The sequence below is a fragment of the Eupeodes corollae genome, chromosome 2 (genome assembly GCF_945859685.1).
Source record: "Eupeodes corollae chromosome 2, idEupCoro1.1, whole genome shotgun sequence".
In the NCBI taxonomy this organism is placed as follows: domain Eukaryota; kingdom Metazoa; phylum Arthropoda; class Insecta; order Diptera; family Syrphidae; genus Eupeodes; species Eupeodes corollae.
The window spans coordinates 116,264,409-116,285,800 of record NC_079148.1 but is presented as its reverse complement, the minus strand read 5'-3'; the positions used below and the strand labels follow the sequence as shown (position 1 = coordinate 116,285,800).

The following is a 21,392-nucleotide window of genomic DNA, read 5'->3' as shown; positions in this document are numbered from 1 at the left end:
TTATGAACACAGCATGCTCGCAGTTTCGGCAGGACAAGGTAGATTCTTTTTTTTTTATTGCAAATTTTTCCTTATTTCGCTAATTCTTGCTAAAATACGATCAAATAATGGTATCGCAATGGCTGTTTTACTTCTGGTATTGCGCAACTTTATTGAACGGAGGCAGAACAGCTCATTCACTAAATATTCAAAATAACCCAGAATATAGAAAAACAATCATCCTTGGCCACAGTGCTGAAACAGTGTAAAATTATCATCCGGGATGAATGCACTATGGCACACAAACATTCGCTTGAGGCGTTGAACATTGATAGATAAGATATAAAAAACTATTTGGCGGCACTCTATTTAGGTGATTTCAGACAAACACTTCCCGTTAATCAGCGTTCAACGTTCGCTGATGAGATCAACGTGTGCTAAAAATCATCGCCACTGTGGCGTAATGTTGAAAACAACAACAACTGAAAGTTCAAGATCCAGCAGCTGAAACATTCTCAAAGCAAAAGTTAGATATAGGTGACGTAAAAGTTACTACAGATGAAACTGGATGCATAAAACTGCCGGTCAATTTCTGCACTATTATTGATTTACAAGATGTTCTTATTGACAAGATATTTCCAGATGTACACAGAGAATATACGAATCATGAGTGGCTGGCAGAAAGAGCAATTTTAGCAGCAAAAAATGTGGATGTCATCGAATTAAATCTCAAGATACAACATTTGTTACCAGGAGATTTGTTGTCATTCAAATCTATTGGTACAGTTTGTGATGCTTCCGAAGCTGTAAATTATCCATCAGTTTATGAACTCTTTGGATTTACCAGGCATGCCACCGCCTAATTAACAACTGAAGGTTGTATCTCCCGTCATTTTGTTTAGTAATTTGAACACACCACGGCTGTGCAACGGCACACTAATAGTATTCAAAAAATTAATGAAAAATAAGATCGAAACCATTATTCTAAGTAGCAAATTCCGAGGTGAAAATATATTATAACCCCGAGTCCCTAAATTATTCCCACAGATGTGCTAATTCAATACAAACGCCTTCAATTTCCAATTAGATTGACATTTGCAATGACTATCGCAATACGTCTCAAGGCCAAACGATGTCTTTCACACGGACAATTACACATGTCGTGCTCTCGAGTGGGAAAACCATCCAGTTTGTTTGTATTGGGGAAAGATGGGATCACAAAAAATATTGTAGACTCTGTTTTGTAGTATTGTCATAAATAGCGATATGTATCTAATTTTTAAGAATTAATTTTAATAAATGAAAGAAAATCGTTTGGTGATTTGTTATTTCAATATTTTGTTACCGTGTACAGTGCTCTATGCTTTTCCCACTTATATACCACATTACTTAAACTTACAAAAAGTCATTTATTTTCATCAAAATATTCTCCTGAAATTATTTATATGACAAAACAATATTTGTCTGATCAGCTAGTAATGTTATAAATCAACTAATACTTTGTAAAAATCAAATCTTGACTTAAATACCTTGAAAACAAAGAAGCATATTCGTTTCAAACTTAATTCATAAAATAACAAATTTTCTTCTTAATATTTGGTTAGTTTTTATAAAATTTCAGTTTTTCTTACAAATAAAACCTTCCCAATTATTTTGACCAAATTAACTAACTCCCTAAATGAACCCTAATGACTTCAAAAATATATCATTTGCGTAAGTGCACCGATAAAAAGTTATCAGTGTGGGTTGTATCCCAGTCTCTTTATGAATATTTAAATCAAAAGAAAAAAAACTTAAAGAGCCCTACATTCTAAAAGTCTTGTGGCTTTAGACTTGTGTAAAATGAAAAGAACACCACATTGTATCAATTGCTCTTAAACTTTTACAACAGTACGAATGTGAAAATTGAGAATTATTTAAATATCCTTTATATTTAAAGAAACCATTAATATATAGGTAAGTAATGAAATAAATGGCGCCCAACGTGAGATTTTTGTATATATTTTTTTTCAAATCTAAGTAATCAATAATAAAATTCTGTAAGTTTCTTACCTGGAATGTCCAAAATATTGCATATCGTATTATATTCCTTCTCGTATCTTCAAATTGTTTGTCTCGCCCAATTTTTACGATTCTATATAAAAGGTATCCAGAAAGTCTCGCTCCCCAGAGACAAACAAAAATTGTTATCATCAGTTGTCGGCTGTCATATGACTAAAATCAAAAAAAAAATACAATGCAAAAAGTCTTATAAACACTTGCACCATTTGTTTGGACAGCTTTCAATATATTTCAATGCAGGAAAGAATATTTCAAAAATATTTTTGAAAAATTTAATTTTATAAAACAAACCAAAAAAAAGATGTTTTCATACACATCCCAAAATGTGTAATAATCGTGCATTTTTCTTGTTTATTTTCAAGTTCATATGGGTTATGGAATTGAAAATAATTTCTCCTTTAAAATTAATAAACTCGAACAAAAACATAAAATAAAAACGTTGCTGATTTATCGGTTGGTTTGAATGATAATTATCTGTTTACATATGTAAAGCACATTCCATATGGATGATGTATAGATGTAGATATTTAAGAAAAATCTTTGAAAATAAAAAGAAATAAATTTGCCTATCAAAATTTTGCTTTCAGTATGCATACGAACGTTGAGTAGGAAAACTAAGTCAAAGAAGTACATTTATGAATAAGTGCTCTTCCTCACTTAGGTACAATATTTCATATACAGAGAACACTCTTGCAAAAGAAAGTCCTCAAGAAATAGTTAAATGTGTTTTTTTTCTCTGCATGATGGAAAAAGGGGTAGACAACCTTGAAACTTTCAAGTGGCATTTGGCCAGCTTAATAGAGTAATTCCCTTGAATTTGAAAATAAAAGAAATACAAAAAAAAAAATTTTTTTAATTCATGGTCATGGTCGGGAGGCTACCGACTATATTGTATCTAAAAGTTTAGAGGTTCATTGATTTTCGATAACGGTGCACTATCGTTGGGGCACTTTCTATGCACACTACAAGAAAATGTTAATAATAACTTAAAACTGCACAAGCACACCATCCAACTATCACTATAGAATATACACATGTAGTAGTTATATGCACTGCAACGGATGTGTACTTTTGTGGGTGACGAATAACTATAAAGTACTCACCTTGGAAGGCCGGTCGATTTGGCCCAAGTAGAATGTCAAGAGGGCTATAATTATAAAGTTTACTCCTCCGGCGAAATCCGTAAGTTTGTCCATATGGAACGCCGAGTTGATCATAAAAAATATAATTTGCATGGCCCCGGTGACTATGGCACTTATTGCGAAATGATCCACATCCAGAATGTTAATAGGCATTGTGTTTGTGTTTCCAATGTATTTAGAAGTTCTCATTCAAAATATACATAAATTAAAATCATTAATTTTTTTCTTTTATTTTTAAATCCGTCTTCTTCAACTGCAGATATAATTTTGTTTTTCCATTGCATTCATTATCCAAAGAATTCAAAAATAACAAATCTCTATGTTATTGTTTTTACTGTAAAAAAAATTTGAAAAGCGTTACACAAACTATGCACGAGTACGTACTCTCTTGAGTTCATGTTGAAATGTGATTATCATATTTGGTACTTGGAATAACTTGAAAAAGAAAGAGGAATATGTACAATAGAGAATAATATAATTTATAAAAACAAAGGCGTATTCAAAAGCCATTGACAGGCGATGAACACACATTTCGAAAACCCCCCATACCTATAGATACTGAAAAAAAAGATAATTTTTCAAAAGAAAAATTCAACGAGAAAAGAAAATTGATATATAAATAGAGTTACGACAGCGACAACGACCAACGTTGTTGTTTATGTTGTTGTTTTTTTTCATTTTCAATTTTCTTTCTTTTTGTCATGTGTATGTAGCTTAAAAAACACATACATATCCCTATGTGTAGGAAACAGTTAGATATACCGTTAAATGTCAAAATGTCAGAAAGTTTCAGGTTTGATGCTCGTGAGACATATTGATGTTCAATGGTTCTTTGTGGGTAAGCTAATCGTTTGAAATTGCTTTGGACTTTTTCATGGAAGGAAACCAACAACGAGAATGGGAAAAGTGTGTTTTCCTTCGAGTGTTTCAGAAAAATAATAATGCTTTCCAAAATATTCTTATATGTTAAACGTCTCGTTAATTTATGATTTAGCATATACAAAAATATGTTGAAATATCTACTCGAGCGAATGACACGTTTCTTTTCAAAAAAAAAAAAATAAATTAAATTGTAAATTTAAACATTTTTAAAGCTGCACACTCGTCTTGCAAAACTGGTTTCTGTCGTAAGGAATATTGATCCTGTAGGCGTTAACATTGATTGACAATAAGGTGAATGCGTATCCCTTCGATTTTAATTCACAGCAATAAAAGAGCATAATAAATAAAAAGAATTACAGGGTTACTCGAAAAAATTTCAAGTTAAACATTTCGTTTGGATATTAATTATTTACATATAAATACAAATATTTGACAAAATTTTCTTAAATCACTTAAATTGTTTAAATAACTCAAAAGCACCAAAAAGCAAATGAAAATAACAGCTCTAAGGTACGAGCTAAAGGTGATAGGGTATCCCATAAAGTTTATCTAAAAAATCATTAAACTTGGGCTTTAAATAATAAGATATTTACAAAAAAGAGTATTTTTCAAAAAAAAGAATGTATATTTTAAGTTAAAAAAGAAAAATTTAACTGAAATGGATACAGTACCATAAAATGTGAGGAACTGTTTCTCATCGATAACTTTACTAATTCTATCTTTATAGCTGAACTACAAGTACGCCTTAAGCAGTAATCACATGAACGCGACCAACGACCAACGAATGAATTACAAAATGTGAGTTTATTTACGTTTGAAGACATATTTCCATACAAATCCTTAACAAAACGATATCAATATAGTTTCTTTTGATTTAAGATTCATACTTTTACTTTTCAAAATACGAAAAAAATTGTAGTTGATACGAACTGTCAAACTTTATTCGCGTTCCACATGATCCACACTCGCAACGAATAAAATAATCGCAAGTACTTAACCTAAAAAAATCATTTTTGTTTTGGTTTCGGTGGTAAATGGTGTTCATTTGCGACGAATAAAAACTTCCATATGAAAGAAATGTCAAAATCGACGAATATTCGTTCAGTCGCGGTTGGTCGTGCTCATGTGAATAGTGCTTTAGGTCGGTCAACCTTTTCAGGGGTCTTGCCAACTTTACGATGTCATGTGTCATAAAGCGTTAGCTAAGAATTTGCAAAACAGAGTTACCACTTTACTTTAATTGAAGTAGATCCACTTCTTAAAAAAAAAAATCAAATCTACTTCCTACTTTGCACCATCACCAAAATATTGAAATCTACTTCATTTTTAAGGTCTGTGTTTCTACCTACTTCAATTCTAATAAAAATAGACGGAATCTTCTTCTTTTTTCTATTTATCACTCTTGTATGTAGTCTCAAAATGTTTTTAAAAAATATATGAAAATTAAAATCGCTTGAGTGTTTGCATTTGTAGTGAGATTATTTCGTATCTATTGTATTGTAGCTTAAACCTTTTGTCATTTTCACTTGCGAATATAAATATTTTTGTATTTTTCAGAAGGGTTCTCCCCATAAAACCTTAATTTTTTTTTAAGTCTTCTTAAGAACTTAACTATTTTTTTTTTCTACAAAAGCTTTTTATTTTAATTTAATAATATTTTATGATAATTGTTTTTGATTTAAAAAAAAAAATATTGTTTGTTTTTGATCTTGAAAATAGGTCATCTTTGTTTAACAAAATTAAAATGCAAGACGTCTAATAACAAGTTTTAAAAAACTGCATACCAAAAATATTTTAGAACTAAAACTAAAAAGAATGTATACAAAAATGTCTGCAGATACATTTTAAATTTTAAAATACAGGAAATAGTTTTGAACAGACTTTTTCGATACATGACCGAGTGCATGCGACTAAGTCCTGCATTTTATTTCATTGTTCAATTGTGCTCTAGTGTTATTTTAGATTTGATTTTTTAATTTTTAAATATGAAGTTTTTATTTTCAAGTTATCCAAAACAAAAAGATAAAAGGAATGTTTGTGTACAGAAATTTTATTATGAATTCAATAACAATTTCTGTAGAGCTCGTCCTTTGCAATCAAAGCATCCTAAAGTCATTTCATCTGACCAGCACGATCCCAATCCTTGCAATTTCGATTAATGTAAGAAATGTAACATTAACATATTGAATTATATGACATGAACTCTTAAATAATTCTAGTTTTCTACTTCCATTTTTCTCAATCTACTTCGCATTTTTCCTCAAAAATTCCACATTTTTTCTAAGAAGTGGTAACGCTGTTTCAAACCTCGAGTGTTAAGAAAAAAGTTTGCATAAGTTTATCTTAATTTTTTTAATATACTTATTTATTTCTTTTCGTTTTTATATAAAGTGAACAACAGAAGGGAAGACACTGCTCCTATACACAAATTCTGAAATAGATGAAACAAAATCTCAACAAGAATACAGTTGTGAGCTCTCAAAATAGAAAATAGATCTATTCGGGTGTTAAGCCCTAGATTACAATATTTACTATCAAAAGCGAGCACAAAGCTGGAGGTAACATTTTAGAACGCCTCATATTAGCCCACTGTTTATATTCAATATCAAAGTCGGCGCAAGATTGTGGTTTAGCTATTAAGATTTTTCAAGTACGCCCCAAAAACAATTTAAAGGTGTTAAATCACAAGTTCTCAGTGGCCAATCGTGATCACTTTTTCGCAGTAATTATAACTTCATCATTACACGTGTTTTTTTGGCATTCTATAAACAAGATAGTAGAAAATTCGCAAAAAAACGCATCGGCAGTTGAAAGATTTTTGCATTTGAAAATTGGTACAACTGAAAGAAGATATGTTAGAATAATAATTTAAAAATAAAACACAAGTACAAGACAGTTTTATGAAAAATAAAAGTTAAAATCAACTTCAGCAAAAAAACTAACTAAAACTAATAAAATGACAAACATTTCGAAACACCATTTGCATTTTAGAAAGAGCTGTCAAACTTCTTTTTTAAATCTTTTTGTGCATTGGAAACACAAAAAGATTTTGTTTAATCTAAACTAAGATAAACCTTTGGTGGAAACATAGCAAAAGTTAATTATCTTTCCTATTGTTTTCTCTTGCAAAATAAGCCGAGTTTGTCAATTTTCACTAACAAAACTAAATAATATCAACAGTAATCGATTGATTGGAAAACACATGATTCCAAATGCACAACGAACACAGCCATCGAAATAGAAATGCAAATGCAATCAATCGTACCAACATTTGAGAACGAAATCACATAAGAACCATACGAGACTCTTATAAATGTCAAAAACCCATCCGTAGTAAGATTTTACTTTAACTTTTATCGGTAGTAATCATACTACTGATATTGTGTTCGTTATTCGTGTAAGATTCTACTATACTATTGATAGATGTTCCAACAAAACATTTGTAATTTTAGGGAATTTAACCAATATGCATTATTGAAGCGTGTATTGTTCGACTTTTAGTAATGGCGTCGTTTTTACTTGTTAAATGCTGAAAGACGACATCAGCTTTAAAGTGGAAGCTGCTCGAATAGTGGGTTATTAAAAATAAAACGTGTGAGACTTGATGAAATAAGCAATCTTTGAAATTTCTCAAAGAAAAAAAACAAAATTATTAAAAGAATTGTACTTTTCTTTTTGTGAAGGAATACGATAAATTTTAACAAAGTTAAAATAAAGTGGTTATAAGATTTTTTTGTAAACATCAAAAAGGTAAAACGGTCTATTTGCAGAAAATGTTGGTTCTTGAAAGCGGGCTAAGTTAAATTTAATTTAAACCAAATATTGGAGTCTATAAAATAAAATATTGCCAGATTTGTCTTTAAGAAACTATATCTTAACTATCATACAATCCCGTAAACTTACAACTTTGTACGAAAATAACACCAATGTCAGCCATTGTAAGATGATTAGATTGAAATTGTAAAATGTCATTTTTAAAGGCATTTAAGAATGTGTGTCAATTTCTCTGTCACATAAAATAAATCTTTTTTAAAAAGCAAAATGAAACCAACAAACAATCTATGTACGAGATATGTAACTATGAATATGTAAGACTTTGGAACACAGTTTCAAAATAGTAGGAACTGAGCATTTCTTATTAGAGGTATTTCGGCACTGTCAGCCTATTCTCAACTAAGCATTGACTTAACTCATATTCATCTGCTTTACTAAATGCAAATAATTGTTAACACAGATTAAAATTAGCCAATCTTTTAATTTAAAAAACAAACTATTAGATATACATACAATAAATACCTTGTGCACAAAAATTGAAGTTTTTTGTAGAAATGTTAACAAAACAAATAGACTCCACGTAAAACATTTATCGCAAGTTCCTTTTATTTGTTGAAGAAAAATAAATCTAGCTTGACCTAAACTAACCTTATCTCATCTAATTTCATCTAATCTAACGACCAATAGTAAAATTAATATGTAAATATATATACCCGTGGGTATGCTCTCTAAAACGACGATTAAAGTTGCTCACTATGCGTATACGTAATTTTCTTATTTTATAAAGGTTTTACCAAATGCTCAATTTTTGTTTGCTTGTGCATAAGAAGGTGCTTAATTTCAACGAAAATACGGACAACGTCTTAAAACACACAAAAACAATTTTAACGAAGCTTTCGTCCAAAAAAAATATTAATTAATTGAAGCAAGATTCAGAGGTTCTACAACCAATTTCGGAAAAACTCATGCGTCTGTTGCAAAATTGAAAAAGTAACTTTATCATAAAGTGGGGAATACAAATATAGCATAAGTTTGTTACTTGGTGCTAATCGCCTACGGGGCTTTTAGTTATTTTCAAGATAATGGCAGAAAAATGATATTTAATGACAAACGACAATGAATAGTTTTGTAGAGTCTTTAATTCTAAGCAAAAAATTGGTATATTGCTATAAAATGCCACGGAACTATAGAAATTTGGAAGACAAATGCTCGTATTGTACACATATTTCTAAAACAACAGTTTAAAATGCTGTAGATGGGTACTAAATATTTTTATTATGGGCTTGAATTTTCAAGGAAATTTGTTTTTGGGGTTACCAAAAAGTGATTACAAATAAAAATAGTCATAAATAAAGCTCCATCGTTGACATTTCTTTGAAAGGTTGGTTTGAGTTTGATTTTATTGAATTCATTAAACAAACTAACGAGAAAACTTAAGACTAATATTACATTTATTCGTAGATTAATAGATTTACAATGCTTTAAGCGATTTGCAAAAAAAGCTTAACTGAAGTATTGAAAAAATTTACTTTAAATGTTTTACTTTTAAAATCATCGCTTACGGAATATACCAAAAAGTAATACTTGTTGTAAACTGAAATCATTTGGTTGAGGGGACTGTTTTTACCATAGTTCGATCTGCTTGATATAGGATGTAAAGGAACTTGTCTTCAAATACTTGAACGGCTATAAATAAAGTTTAATCGTTCCAAAATTGATGATGATATGACTGACTCATTGATTAATTTTATAATAAAGCACAGCTGAATGTACTCTCTGTGTTTAGAAAGCGATGGAAAAATTATGAGCGTGAACATACGATTGTACGGTGAAAGTTCGAGCCTATTTGACCATGGGAAGAAACAGAGGCAGAAGCACATGAATCTTCTTTGTACTCCTTCTATTCTGTTTATATGGACTGAATAAAAGGGAGTCCATATTTTGCAGCCATATTTCAATATTGGTCTTACAAATGTTATACAAAGAAGTTTATGAATATAAGGGTCGCGAAAATCATGTGAAAACCGTTTTACAAATTCGAGTGTCTTATTTGCTTTTTTAATAATATAGTCATAATGATTTGTAAAAGTTAATTTTGAGTCAAGAATATTACCTAGGTCAGAGAAAGTAGAGAGTTAAGTCAAATAAGAACTGTCTAATTGATAATTGAAAGTCAAAACATTTTATTTGCGTTGAAAACACATTGATTTATATTCTATGTTTAGTAAAATCTTATTTATAAAACACTATTCACGAAAACTATTTAGATCATCTTGTAGGAGTGAACAGTTGTCAATACGTTTGAAAATTTGAATGCCATCAGCGTAAATTAAAACAGGTAAGTGTTCTATAATAGAAGGTAAGTCGTTAACGTACAAAATAAACAGTAAAGGTCCTAAGTGGCTACCTTGTGGTACGCCCGAGTTGGTATACAAATATGATGGCCGCTCATTCTTTTTTTTAAATTCATTTTTATTAATTCAATCTTAAACCTAGACAAAAATTCATAAAACTAGCCTAATTATCCATAACTTACAACTAACTTAATGGTCCTATATGGACACTCTAAGTTAAACAATAATACTTAATACTAATGCCTTTCGGCCCTAAGATCTATTTTAACTTCAATTCAATTTTATTTATTTTTGTATTCATTAGAAAATTTAAAAAACTAATATCAATATCCGCCCATTCCTAAAAACAACGCTGTATGGTCTATTATGTAAGTACAGCGAAACCCAACTAACAAATTTATCGTTAAAGCATTGGAATTTAAGTTTGGAAGTTAATGTTTTATGGCACAATTTAGGAAAGGCCTTACAGAAGTCTGTGAAGACACAGTCAAATTGTTTCCGTTTTTCAAACGAATCTAAACAAAATGAACTGAAATGAAAGAGGTTAGTAACTGTTGACTTATTTTGAACAAAACCATGTTGACTGTCACAAATTATAGACTTACAATTAAACGATATGACTTTACAAATAATAGACTCAAATAACTTAGGGATGACGGATGGTAATAGCTTTAACTGTCATCTTACAAATGTATCTACCTATGCTCTTTATTTAACAGTTCGCACCTTTATTTTTGGAAACATTTAGAAAGTTGTCAGAGAGTTGTCAGTCAAAAGGCCCTAGTTCTCAAACGGACTGTTTTAATTTTTAGAAAATTATCCTTTCTGACCAAATTTTAGAAATTTCTTGAACAAAATAAAAAATATGAGCTTAAAATTCAGTTTCAAAATCTAATGTTCGATTTGTATTCCTATAGATTTGAAAAGTTTTTTCGTTAAAAAAAAATACTGCGGAGAATCATCGTTATTTGGTGCACTGGAAGAGAAGTTGTAATAAAATCAAAAAAAAAAAAACAAGTAAATCTTAATCCTTACAAATTGAAGTTTATCAAAAAGGAACACTTAAATCCCAAAATGACTGACTCTTAGAAATATAATCTATTCAACACTATAAATGTTTAAGGGGGTATTCTGGTCTAGAGACATGAAATTTATGTAATTTTTGAAGTGCTGTAGAAAAAAGCAAGCTACAATTTTACCATCAATTTTTTTATACATTATTTATTCACATTAGAAGCATACAAAAAAAATAAAAAAGTAAAAAAAAAATAAAAATTCCGTTAGTTATCAGCTGATAGAGTAGTGCGTCTCAAAAATTTGGTGCGTGACCATACCCACGATTTTAACTCTCCTAGAAATCTGAAATCAAAAACTAAAAAAGATTATTAATCTACAATAATGTCGCAATGTCTGGAACTACGGAAAAGTTACAAACATTTTTTTTTACAAAATGGCGGCTGTCTAAAGAAAAATACAAAAAATTTACCATTTTTTTGAAAATTCTTCGATTTGTTAAAAATAGTAAAAATAAAAATTTGGGGATGGCCGTAGTTCCGGACGTAGACAAGTCCCTAAAGAAGACTTTCTTAAAATTTCAAGTAAATCGGTTCGGCAGAACCTGAGAAATCGTGGGTATCAGATTCAAAAAGACAGTTCTGAGAAAAACGCGTTTAAAGTACCCCATTATGTCTTTTGTTCTATTAGTTGCAGCCCAACCGATTTGGATGGCTGCTCAGCAAAATACTTATTTCTCCGAAAATAATTTGAATTTGGGAAAATCCTCTAGTAGACATATTCTTAAATAGTTAAACTATGAAAATATGAAAAGAAAAAAAAATCGATTTTTTTTAATTTCTAGACCAGAATACCCCCTTAAGCTAAGATCCTCTATGTGAGTATTAATACGTTGAGCCATTTATGGAATTATAAAATTTAACTTTATACAAATCTTTTAATTTATACAGACAGGCAGTGGCATGCACAAATTAACAACAAATTACATTAATCAATACATATATATTTAATGTACTTTAAGAAAAAATGTTTTGCAGAGATCCTTTAAAAATAAAGTTTGAAATTATTTCCTTGAATTTGAAATTTATTCTCTGGCTCTCTTAAAAAAATTTAAATAGATTTTTCCCACGCTATATAATTTTTCTATATACACACTACAAAAAATGTATAAACCTCTCTTCATATACAATATCCATAAACTAATAAGTTAAACCGTTTATGATATACAAGCGTTCATTATCTTTATCTCTAGTTAAATATGCCACAGACATCAGAAACTTAATTAAGAGTTTGCAACTTAAGTGATCACACACCCAAACTTAAGTTAAACCCTCGTAGATCCCTCGTTTAATCTCAAAAGGAAAAAACAAAAACAAAAAGAACAAGCGTACACAACAACCAACAACTAATAACACTGTGTACCTAATCAGATTATCGCTGTAACAGAATGAGTATTAAGCTGCATGTAGAAAACACTTGTTGAAACCCCTGACACATCATCAGTCTTTAACAATTGGCCTTACAAGCGGTTTTATTGGTAATAGATATTATTGATTCTCATTCCAGCCTTTGGTGAGAACATATCATAGCAACACCACACAATATATGACCTGCCAACCCTTTGCAACTATACAAACAACAACAAATCGCGCCATCAAGCTTCATAAATAATAAATTTCACATTAGCATGTTCAACATCCTGTCAGAAGGCACAAAGTCACACGAAATGCAAGTCCTCAAAGAAAACTATGAGTACACTAAGGTGACGCGAAGCGGCTTGAAGCAGCGTGGAGCCGCACGGCGCGCGTGGCACGACGACTGACATCACAAGTAAAAGCAAAGCAGAGAAAACCAAAAAAAAAAACGAAGATGTTATAGTTCACTATGGCGTATGTGGAACCTTAGAAATGAAATCACACGTTTATAGCTATCTTTTGCACTACCTTCCATCTGAATGTCCTTCTTTGTTGTCAGTTTTCACCTCCTTGAAAGTAATTAAAATGACAGTTCGCTTTCGAGTAAACAACAACATATCCTAGTATCAACAGAGTATAGAGTACGAGTACACACTGAGGACTCATCTTTCTAACTCGACATTTCACTCTAGAGAAGAGATGATAAAAAAGGTATAAGAGCGACAAAAAGTGCGGGTATTCAAACAAATATTTTTGCTCTTGTCAAGGTATCCTTGAAATGCTATGTGTACCCATAGAAGGTTAGATAAAAGCATCTAACTTGTATATGTACACACATCCCAATGTGCAGGGAGCCGATGCTGTAGCTATATAAGTGAAGCTGAAGCTGGTGTAGTCGAAGCCAAGCCGGGAGGTTGGGTTGTTTTGTGTTATGATGAGATTCTCTATGTACTCATATTTGTGTTGTATTTTTACGAGTATTTTTAAACATCTTCAAGGCAAAAATACAGCCATCGGGGTCGGTCCAGACCCAGACCCAGAAGACCAGAAGAGTGTAGCTCTGTAGATGACTCTTTATAGTTTTGATATTTCATTTAGAAACAGTTTTTTTTTCTTTGGGTTTTGTTTTTGAAAGTAGGTATACTTAGCTTATTGTAAAGATTTAAAGATTACACGAGCATCATAGCAATTATTTCGTTTTTCATTTTCCATTTTTCTTATTTATCCTTTTCTTCATTTGTATCCTTTATACGAGTATGTATATTTTTGTTTGCACATAATATCCGAGATGTGTTATTCTTATTCACTTTTACTTTTGTTTCATAACCTTGTTCATTTGTTAGATACAAGATACAAGATACAACTACACCACTTACAGATAAACTTACAGAAGAACAACAAAAACTATAGATAAGGATATCTCAAGGATATTTCACTAAATACATCCTTTTCTACACAGACATCACATTTCCTGGTTGAGAACACACAAATTTTTATATTTGGGAGGGTACTTTATATCTTTGAGGAATGTTCTCCTAAGATAACTTACTAGGAGCACAATAAAAGGATTGGTTAAATTGAATTAAATTTACATCTATAGATACATCTTTTTTTAAGGATATTTTGATGCAGAAATGACTGCGACCACTTTAAAAATAAATAAGTGCCACTAAGTTGCAAACTTTTCAGAGACGAACATAATTTTTTTTAACACTTTAGACCAGACCGTTTCCATCCGATATGTTTAGAGCACGGTGCCTGAGAACGAACTGAGTCAACGCGGGTGGGAGACTTTTGGGCAGAGCAGAAGGTGCTTCGTTTCGGTTTCAGCAGCTTTTGCTCCATGATTTTTGAGTTCTGCGCGGAGTGGCCGGAGAGTCTTATAGAGTATAGTGACAATATGTATGTGTGTATGTAGATACTTTTGGTATTTTTGTTTCGCGAATGCAAAAGTTCCAAAGTTTATTTTTTTTTGTTATTTTGTCCCTTGTTTCGTTTTTTCGTGTTGTTTTCGTTAGATACCTTCCTCCATGTAATGCATTTTTTGTTTTGATAAACAACATTGACCATCAAATTAATACGAAAGGATATCCTAGTTGGTATGAATGTGGGTGTATCTGATGCTATACTTTATATACAGTAAGATGAAAAAAGGATCTACAAAAAAATATATAGCTCATTGTAACAGTGTATCTATTTCAACAAACTTGGGGGGACTATAGCTCGAGGTGATGTCTTAGAATATACAAGTGAAATGGGAATAAGAAGAACAACAAAAATAAAAGAATTTCTTCTCAGCATGACAAGTTTACTTTTACTTTTACATTAAAAATTTTAAATTAAAAAATATATACATATATATATATGTATCTACAATGTGTCCAAGGAAACGGAAGAATAATAATGAATATAGTTTTAGTTGACACATACATATGTATACAGACATTTATGCAGATGTTATCAAAATATGAAAAACGTGTTGAGAACATTTAAATTAATGAGTTAACCAATTAAGGACGGGTTTCTCTTACTACATTTGGAAGGACAACAGAAAATTATTTTTGAGCAATAATTATACACTTAATAGTTCCGGAGGATTAATTAAAAAAATATATATATTAAATTTATATATGGAACACTTTCAACACATATTAAAATAGAGACATTAAAAATATTACTGATTTCTGATACTGACTTTACACTTACATATGTATTTACGTATTTTATGTATCTTCAAATTGGAAAATATATTTAAATACTAAAAAATAAAGGTCAAGAGTAATTGTTTGAAAGTGTGGTTTTGGCATTGTTGTGTCTACAAATTGTCAAAGACGAGTTGGGCAATTCGTTCTTCAGCTTTATAAATGTTTCTCAAAAGTGCTGGCTTTTATTTTTTAAAGAAAACGTGATATCAACATTTGATATCCGTATTTTCTCAGATATTGAGGCCACTATAAAATCTCTGGACTCTGTCTTCTTCAAACTCTATAACCGTCCATAACTGCCGATCATCTCTAATGGGGATGGCACAGCAGTTTAATATTTACCTTTGCTGGGTGCCAGGCCATAAAGACATTCCAGGTAACTACAAGGCAGATGAACTCGCCAGGAAAGGTACAGTGCAGCCCATCCTACCACACCAGGTGGAATAACATCTGCCTGCTATCTCTAAGCAGATCACATATAAGCTTGAATAGGTGCCATAACCGGACACTGTCTAATAGGAAAGCACACCACTCGGCTAGGCGTATCCTCAAATGACTTTTGTAGAAGCTGTATGGACTAGGAAGAGGAGGAAACAGTTCTTCGCCTTCTCTGTACATGCCCTGCTCTAGCTCAAAAACTCAAGAATTACCTAGAAGAATTCTTCTTTAACGATCTTAATGATCTAAATCATACCAGCATAATCAGCCTCTCACGTTTCGTAAGGGTTTCAAACTGGTTTTATTCAGAATGGGCCATTAAACTGGCCTAAGTGTGTCTGTTTCCATCATGGATAGCCGCTTAATATAACCTGGCTTTTATTGTACCAAATTTACTAAAATCGATTTTGTTCTTTAGTCGTCAAAGCGTGATAGAGACAGAGTCGAAGTATTGCCTTTCAGAATTCTGTATGATATTGTTTTGTCACAATACTATATGTCTTAAATCATCTATTTTGTTTAAACACTGTAAACTTAAGAAACTGCATACCAAAATGATGGAAAAAACCTATATCTCTGAAGAACTACTTTCACAAAATACAGCGTGCTTAAAGATTATTATGTTTAAAGGTTTGTTTTTTAACCATCTGTAGAAATAAAGCAATAACTTGTTTCAATGTATACTTTTTTTTTGAAAATCAGAAGATGTGACATACTTACAACAAGAAATTCATGAAAATTATTTTATGGAAATTTACAGAAAAACTATAAAAAAGAAAAACAAGTATTCAAAATATTGAAAATATTCACGAAAAACCTGAAAACTAACAACTTTTCAGAAACCCAAAAAAATGAATGCTTATTCAACAAATATTGATACATATTATTGTCTTAAAATGTTTTGCTAAAACATTCTGTTATAAAAATTCTCTACTCTAATATTGCTCTACAGAATTTTGAACATATAGAATTTTGTTCATACACAATTTTTTAATACAGAATTTAAACAATTATGAGCCATATTGAAATCGACTCCAACCCCTTAAAAGACCCTTGTTCAATATTATGTAATTCCTACATATATACGATGCGGTATACACTGAACAAATTTTCGGCATTTACATACGTAACGGAATGGCGTTCCATTACTTTTGTATTTCAAGCCATAGTTAGTGTTTACTGTTAAAAACCATGGTGGCTGGCTTAAAAGTTTTTTCAGATCCACTCACAAATTCTCAATTGGGTTGAGAAAAGGGATTAAGGTTTCCAGGCTATCAGAGAGATATGACGATAACGACACCAAGAACTTATAAACTTAGAAAAGTGCTTGTGATTATTAATCTGTCTCTTAGGTGGCATTTTTAGCAAGTGGCGTGTTGATTAGTGCATAAGACTGTCATGTTAGAGGTCTTGGGTTAAATCTCTGTCTGTGCTATCCAAAGTTTTTCATGGGAACTAACTCTTGCGAGAAATTGACATATACTTCTTAAATAATTCTTGTCATGTTCGGGTTCGGATTCGGCTTAAAACTGTAAGTTTCCTGCATTCCTGACAACATTACTAGCGAACAGGAATGGCAGAGAGTTCTCAACGTTGCTCCACCAAATTTATTTTTTAAACATATTATATTATTTTTTACATATTATTTTAAAGAATATAACCTAACAACTTAATAGTAATGTTTCTAAAAGATCGTGGAAGAACTTTTAAAATGAGAACCTCATCCAGTTCTTGAAAATTCCACAATAGGTTATGGTAGTCTTTTCTTAAACTGGTTATTTTGGCAGGGAATCACATAAAATTATATATAAACTTAAAGGTTATAAGTTAATGTACCAACAAATATTATATGTCGTCACTGAATATTTTGAGATATTCCCATGTAAAAAGAAACTGAAGTATTTTTTGTTCAGCAAACACTGATCTAATTATATTATCGCATATTGAGTATAAATTAAAAACATTGATATCGTCTGGAAGATCTTTTTGATCTTTCAATTGAATCGGTGATTGTTAAAACAACATAAATAAAATTTCTTTTAAGGAGAGACAAAAAACCTTATATTTTTGGCAACGCGGTCATTGACAATTTTAACTTCAAAATCTGATTAGGGGCAGTTTTTCGAGTTGTAAAGAGTTAAAAGTTAAAAAAAAATCTTTTTAGCAAAGGAGATTTAAAAAAAAAAACTAACTACGTTTTGTTGAGACACAAAACAACTCAAATACTGTAAGTTATGTTGTTTTAACACTCAATTTGCCACGTAAGTCATAGAAAAATTAACTGAAAATTAATAAAATAACACCTGAAAAAAACCTGCAATCTGAACCCATGCAATGCCTTGACAGGTTTCACTTTGTGACTGGTGTTCTACGCTCCACATAAACGTGTCTTTTTAATAATTTTCCTTTAGTATTAGTTTGCATTATTTGATCTTTTTCTGGGCCTTATCTCCAAACAAGAATCTATATTGTTATTCAAAATTTAGTCAATTTTAACTTTGTTAAGAGACAAACAACTCGAAAGACCGCGGACAACTGACTGACAATAATATTATTGTGAAAAAAAACTGCAAAAAACAACCATTAGCCTACTACGTTTTTCCAGCATTGGGTGTAAAAAGAAGTTAAATGCATGCAATAAATGTGTTTTAACACTCACTTGTCAAAATGGCAGAACAGATATGTTGTTTTGTTTTAACACTAAATGCTGATTTCGCAATCGATTTTTTGTGTGTTTCAGGTATCAATTTATGTTCTTTTTATGTTCTCAACCTAAAGCTTTACCCCTAAGCAGTGCAAAACCATTATAAAAGTGATTTCGAAAATTCTGTTAATTATGTTGTTTTAACAATCACCGATTCATTTGGTACCAATATCGTTTGATTATAGCCCATCAGCCAAAAGTTATAAACTGTTATAGAAAATATTATTGGAACATGCATTCCTGCTGCTCGTCATTGTGTAGCCAACCTAACAAATAAAAATACACTAATCTCAACTGACGTATACTTAAATTTCACGAATGTTCATTAAACTTCAACTTAATAAGTATTTTTTGCTCCTCAATCTTCAATTATTAAAAAGTGAAAAAGCGTTTATTTCAAAAAAAAAAAAAAAGAGTTTCAAAGATTCTTACAAATCGATCTTTTTGTTACAACACTTTTTAATGTAAAATATAACAGCTCATATAAAATACTTAATGAGAGCCCATACAACTTCCCTCTAAGAAAATTAGTTTTGGTGCATTTACTACAATGTAGAAACATTTTTTTATTCGTATTTTGTTTTTAAATGGTAATTTTTTAAAAGCTATAGGAAAGTTTAAAAAAAACACATACAATTCTGAAAAATGCATGACATCTTTATTTCAATCGATAGTACTGTCCATATACATAATTTAATGTTTGAATATTTTTACTTGCAAATGTTGACCTTGACTGCGCTTCAAATGGTCCCAACCGGTCCTGAACGTAAAATAAAACTTTCACCGAACTCGCCCCTTAATAAGTCCATTGTTGCGCTTGCTGTGTGGCATGTGGCACCATTTTGTTAAAACCAAATTTCATGCAAGTCAAGCTCTTTCATTTTGGGCAAAAAAAAAGTTTGATATCACGGCAGCGCTTATCTTTGAAGAAGTAAGGTCCAATTATGCCACCAGTCCATAAACCGCACCAAACTGTGACCTTTTCTGGATGCATTGGTAGCTCTTGCAATGCTTCTCGCTGATTTTCACTCCAAAATCGTCAATTCTGCTAATTTACGTACTCATTGAGCCAAAATTGAGCTTCGTCGCTGAACACAAATTTTCGCGCGATGAACTTTCTTAACAGAGCACGCATTTTGATAATAACATTCAATAATTTGAAAGCGTTGTTTGTAAGACGATTCATGGTTAAATTATAGACCAAACTGTAGATGTTTGATAGTGAAACAAAACACGAAATGCTGTTTAAACCAGTTTAAAAGATAATAGCTAAAAAACTAACCTTCAGATTTTAAATCTTTACAAGTTACCAAGAAACACCCTTTACAAAATCTATAGAATATTTAATACGCTATTTAACATTTTGTTTAGACCTTAAAGCTGGAAGTTTTCTTGGAAGCTTAATTTTCTATTTTCCTGCCTCTCAACTCCGAAAAACTGAACTTTCAAACATATGATTTTGACAGTTCTTTGACAGCCGCATTTGATCAACTTTTTTAAATCTATCACCTTTATTAAGAAAAAAAACATAGGTGCAGAGAAATTTGTTGATTGAAAAATAAAAAATCTATGGATCTTAAGCTTGCGTAATATGACTTTGGCTTTGAGGATCGCACGTCTTACGTGCGGTTCAGAATCCCGGTTCATCCCGCTTCCATCATCACTTCAACATATTCGTCACTGTTCTAGGTAAATCCATTTTATTTTATATTCTCCCAACTTTGTTATCAACAACTCTTATCAATAGTAGCAATAATCCACCACCAGAACCGAAACCTAAGCCCAGCAGTAAGCTCTCTCGAGAAAATGTTCGACAGAATGTCAAGGGTTACATGTTAAGTCGGTTCTTCGACTATGTAAAAAACTATGACAAAGTCCTTGAAAAGAACTTCCCTTCCGCCGTAAATGTGTATCGCATATTTTTCGATGGCATGAAGGAATTTTTTTCGGACATGAAAAGGTACCTAAAGATATCCCGCATTGCTAATGATTCTCCCAAAGGTGTCAGGGCACTCAATCGCAAAGAACTTGAATTGTATATGCAGATGCCAAGGGATATGATCAAAGTAGCACCAGCAATTGTTCTATCTTCCCTGCCAATGGTTGGCTATGTCGCTTTTCCTCTTGCGTGAGTAAACTCTTAATTAAATTCTATGATGGCTCCTAGCTAGAACTCATTTCCAGTTACATGTACCCGCGGACATTTTTGAGCTCGCATTTCTGGACCCTACAACAAAAGTGTGAATTCCAACAGCAAGTTCTCTCCGAAAGACTAAACAACAATCGTGCGGTATTACGAAGCATGCAGGCCCTCCTAAAAGGTGCCAAGAAGAACGAACAATATGAAGAAATACAAACTATACTTGGACTATTGGGAAGCGGTTTCCATCCATCCGTAGATCAGCTTTTAGAAGCCAAAGAGGTCTTCGCCAAACCCCCATATCAATTTAATTCCCTCAGCTCCAAACACATCGTAAGTAATATGAATATTTATTTGTTATTTTAACGAGTCTTGTTTAGAAACTGCTCGCATTGATGTACGGCTTGCCTGGTGGATTCTTTAGACGACACCGAATGGCTGAACTTGCTTTTATCATTCACTACATGGACCTGGCTATTACCCGCGAAGGAGATGTCCATAACATGCCCCAGGAATCCATTCGATATGCATGTTTCATTCGTGGTTTGAATCCATGTAATCTTAGCAACGAAGAAATGGTCGAATGGCTAAGAAACTGGGTCAAGGTTTCAATGGCGTTGAAAGAAGAACACATGAGTTTGTTCTTACATTTGCCCATTTTCTTGGGCTACAACCATCCTAATAATTGGCAATTAATTTATGGAAAGCATTAAATGACGTAGGTAAATGTTATACATTTATATAGTTGAAATATAATTTAAAAAACAACAAAACTGAAACAGAA

General features: G+C 31.5%; 2 protein-coding genes across 4 annotated transcripts in view; one reads left to right on the top strand and one right to left on the bottom strand.

Moving 5' to 3' along the window:
- Window positions 1–14,374, bottom strand: part of LOC129946719 (uncharacterized) — a 46,916-nt gene extending 32,542 nt beyond the window's left edge. The window contains exons 1-3 of one of the 2 annotated variants that reach the window (XM_056057002.1): window positions 14,171–14,374; window positions 3,144–3,516; window positions 2,032–2,193 (exon numbers count right to left, since the gene is read on the bottom strand). In XM_056057002.1, the coding sequence (XP_055912977.1) occupies window positions 2,032–2,193; window positions 3,144–3,371 (390 nt within the window). In that variant the 5' untranslated portion in view covers window positions 3,372–3,516; window positions 14,171–14,374. The remainder of the gene's footprint in view (window positions 1–2,031; window positions 2,194–3,143; window positions 3,517–14,170) is intronic. The other variant, XM_056057003.1, reaches the window with a different exon arrangement.
- Window positions 14,375–19,944: 5,570 nt separating this feature from the next.
- On the top strand, window positions 19,945–21,392 carry LOC129945569 (LETM1 domain-containing protein 1). Of its 2 annotated transcripts, none has more exons than XM_056055380.1 (4): window positions 19,945–20,157; window positions 20,219–20,596; window positions 20,653–20,941; window positions 20,989–21,392. In XM_056055380.1, exons 1-4 carry the CDS (start codon window positions 20,060–20,062, stop codon window positions 21,319–21,321), a joined length of 1,098 nt encoding a protein of 365 aa, XP_055911355.1. In that variant the 5' UTR covers window positions 19,945–20,059; the 3' UTR covers window positions 21,322–21,392. The 2 variants fall into 2 exon arrangements, with proteins under 2 accessions (XP_055911355.1, XP_055911354.1); XM_056055379.1 differs by having other exon boundaries at window positions 20,216–20,596.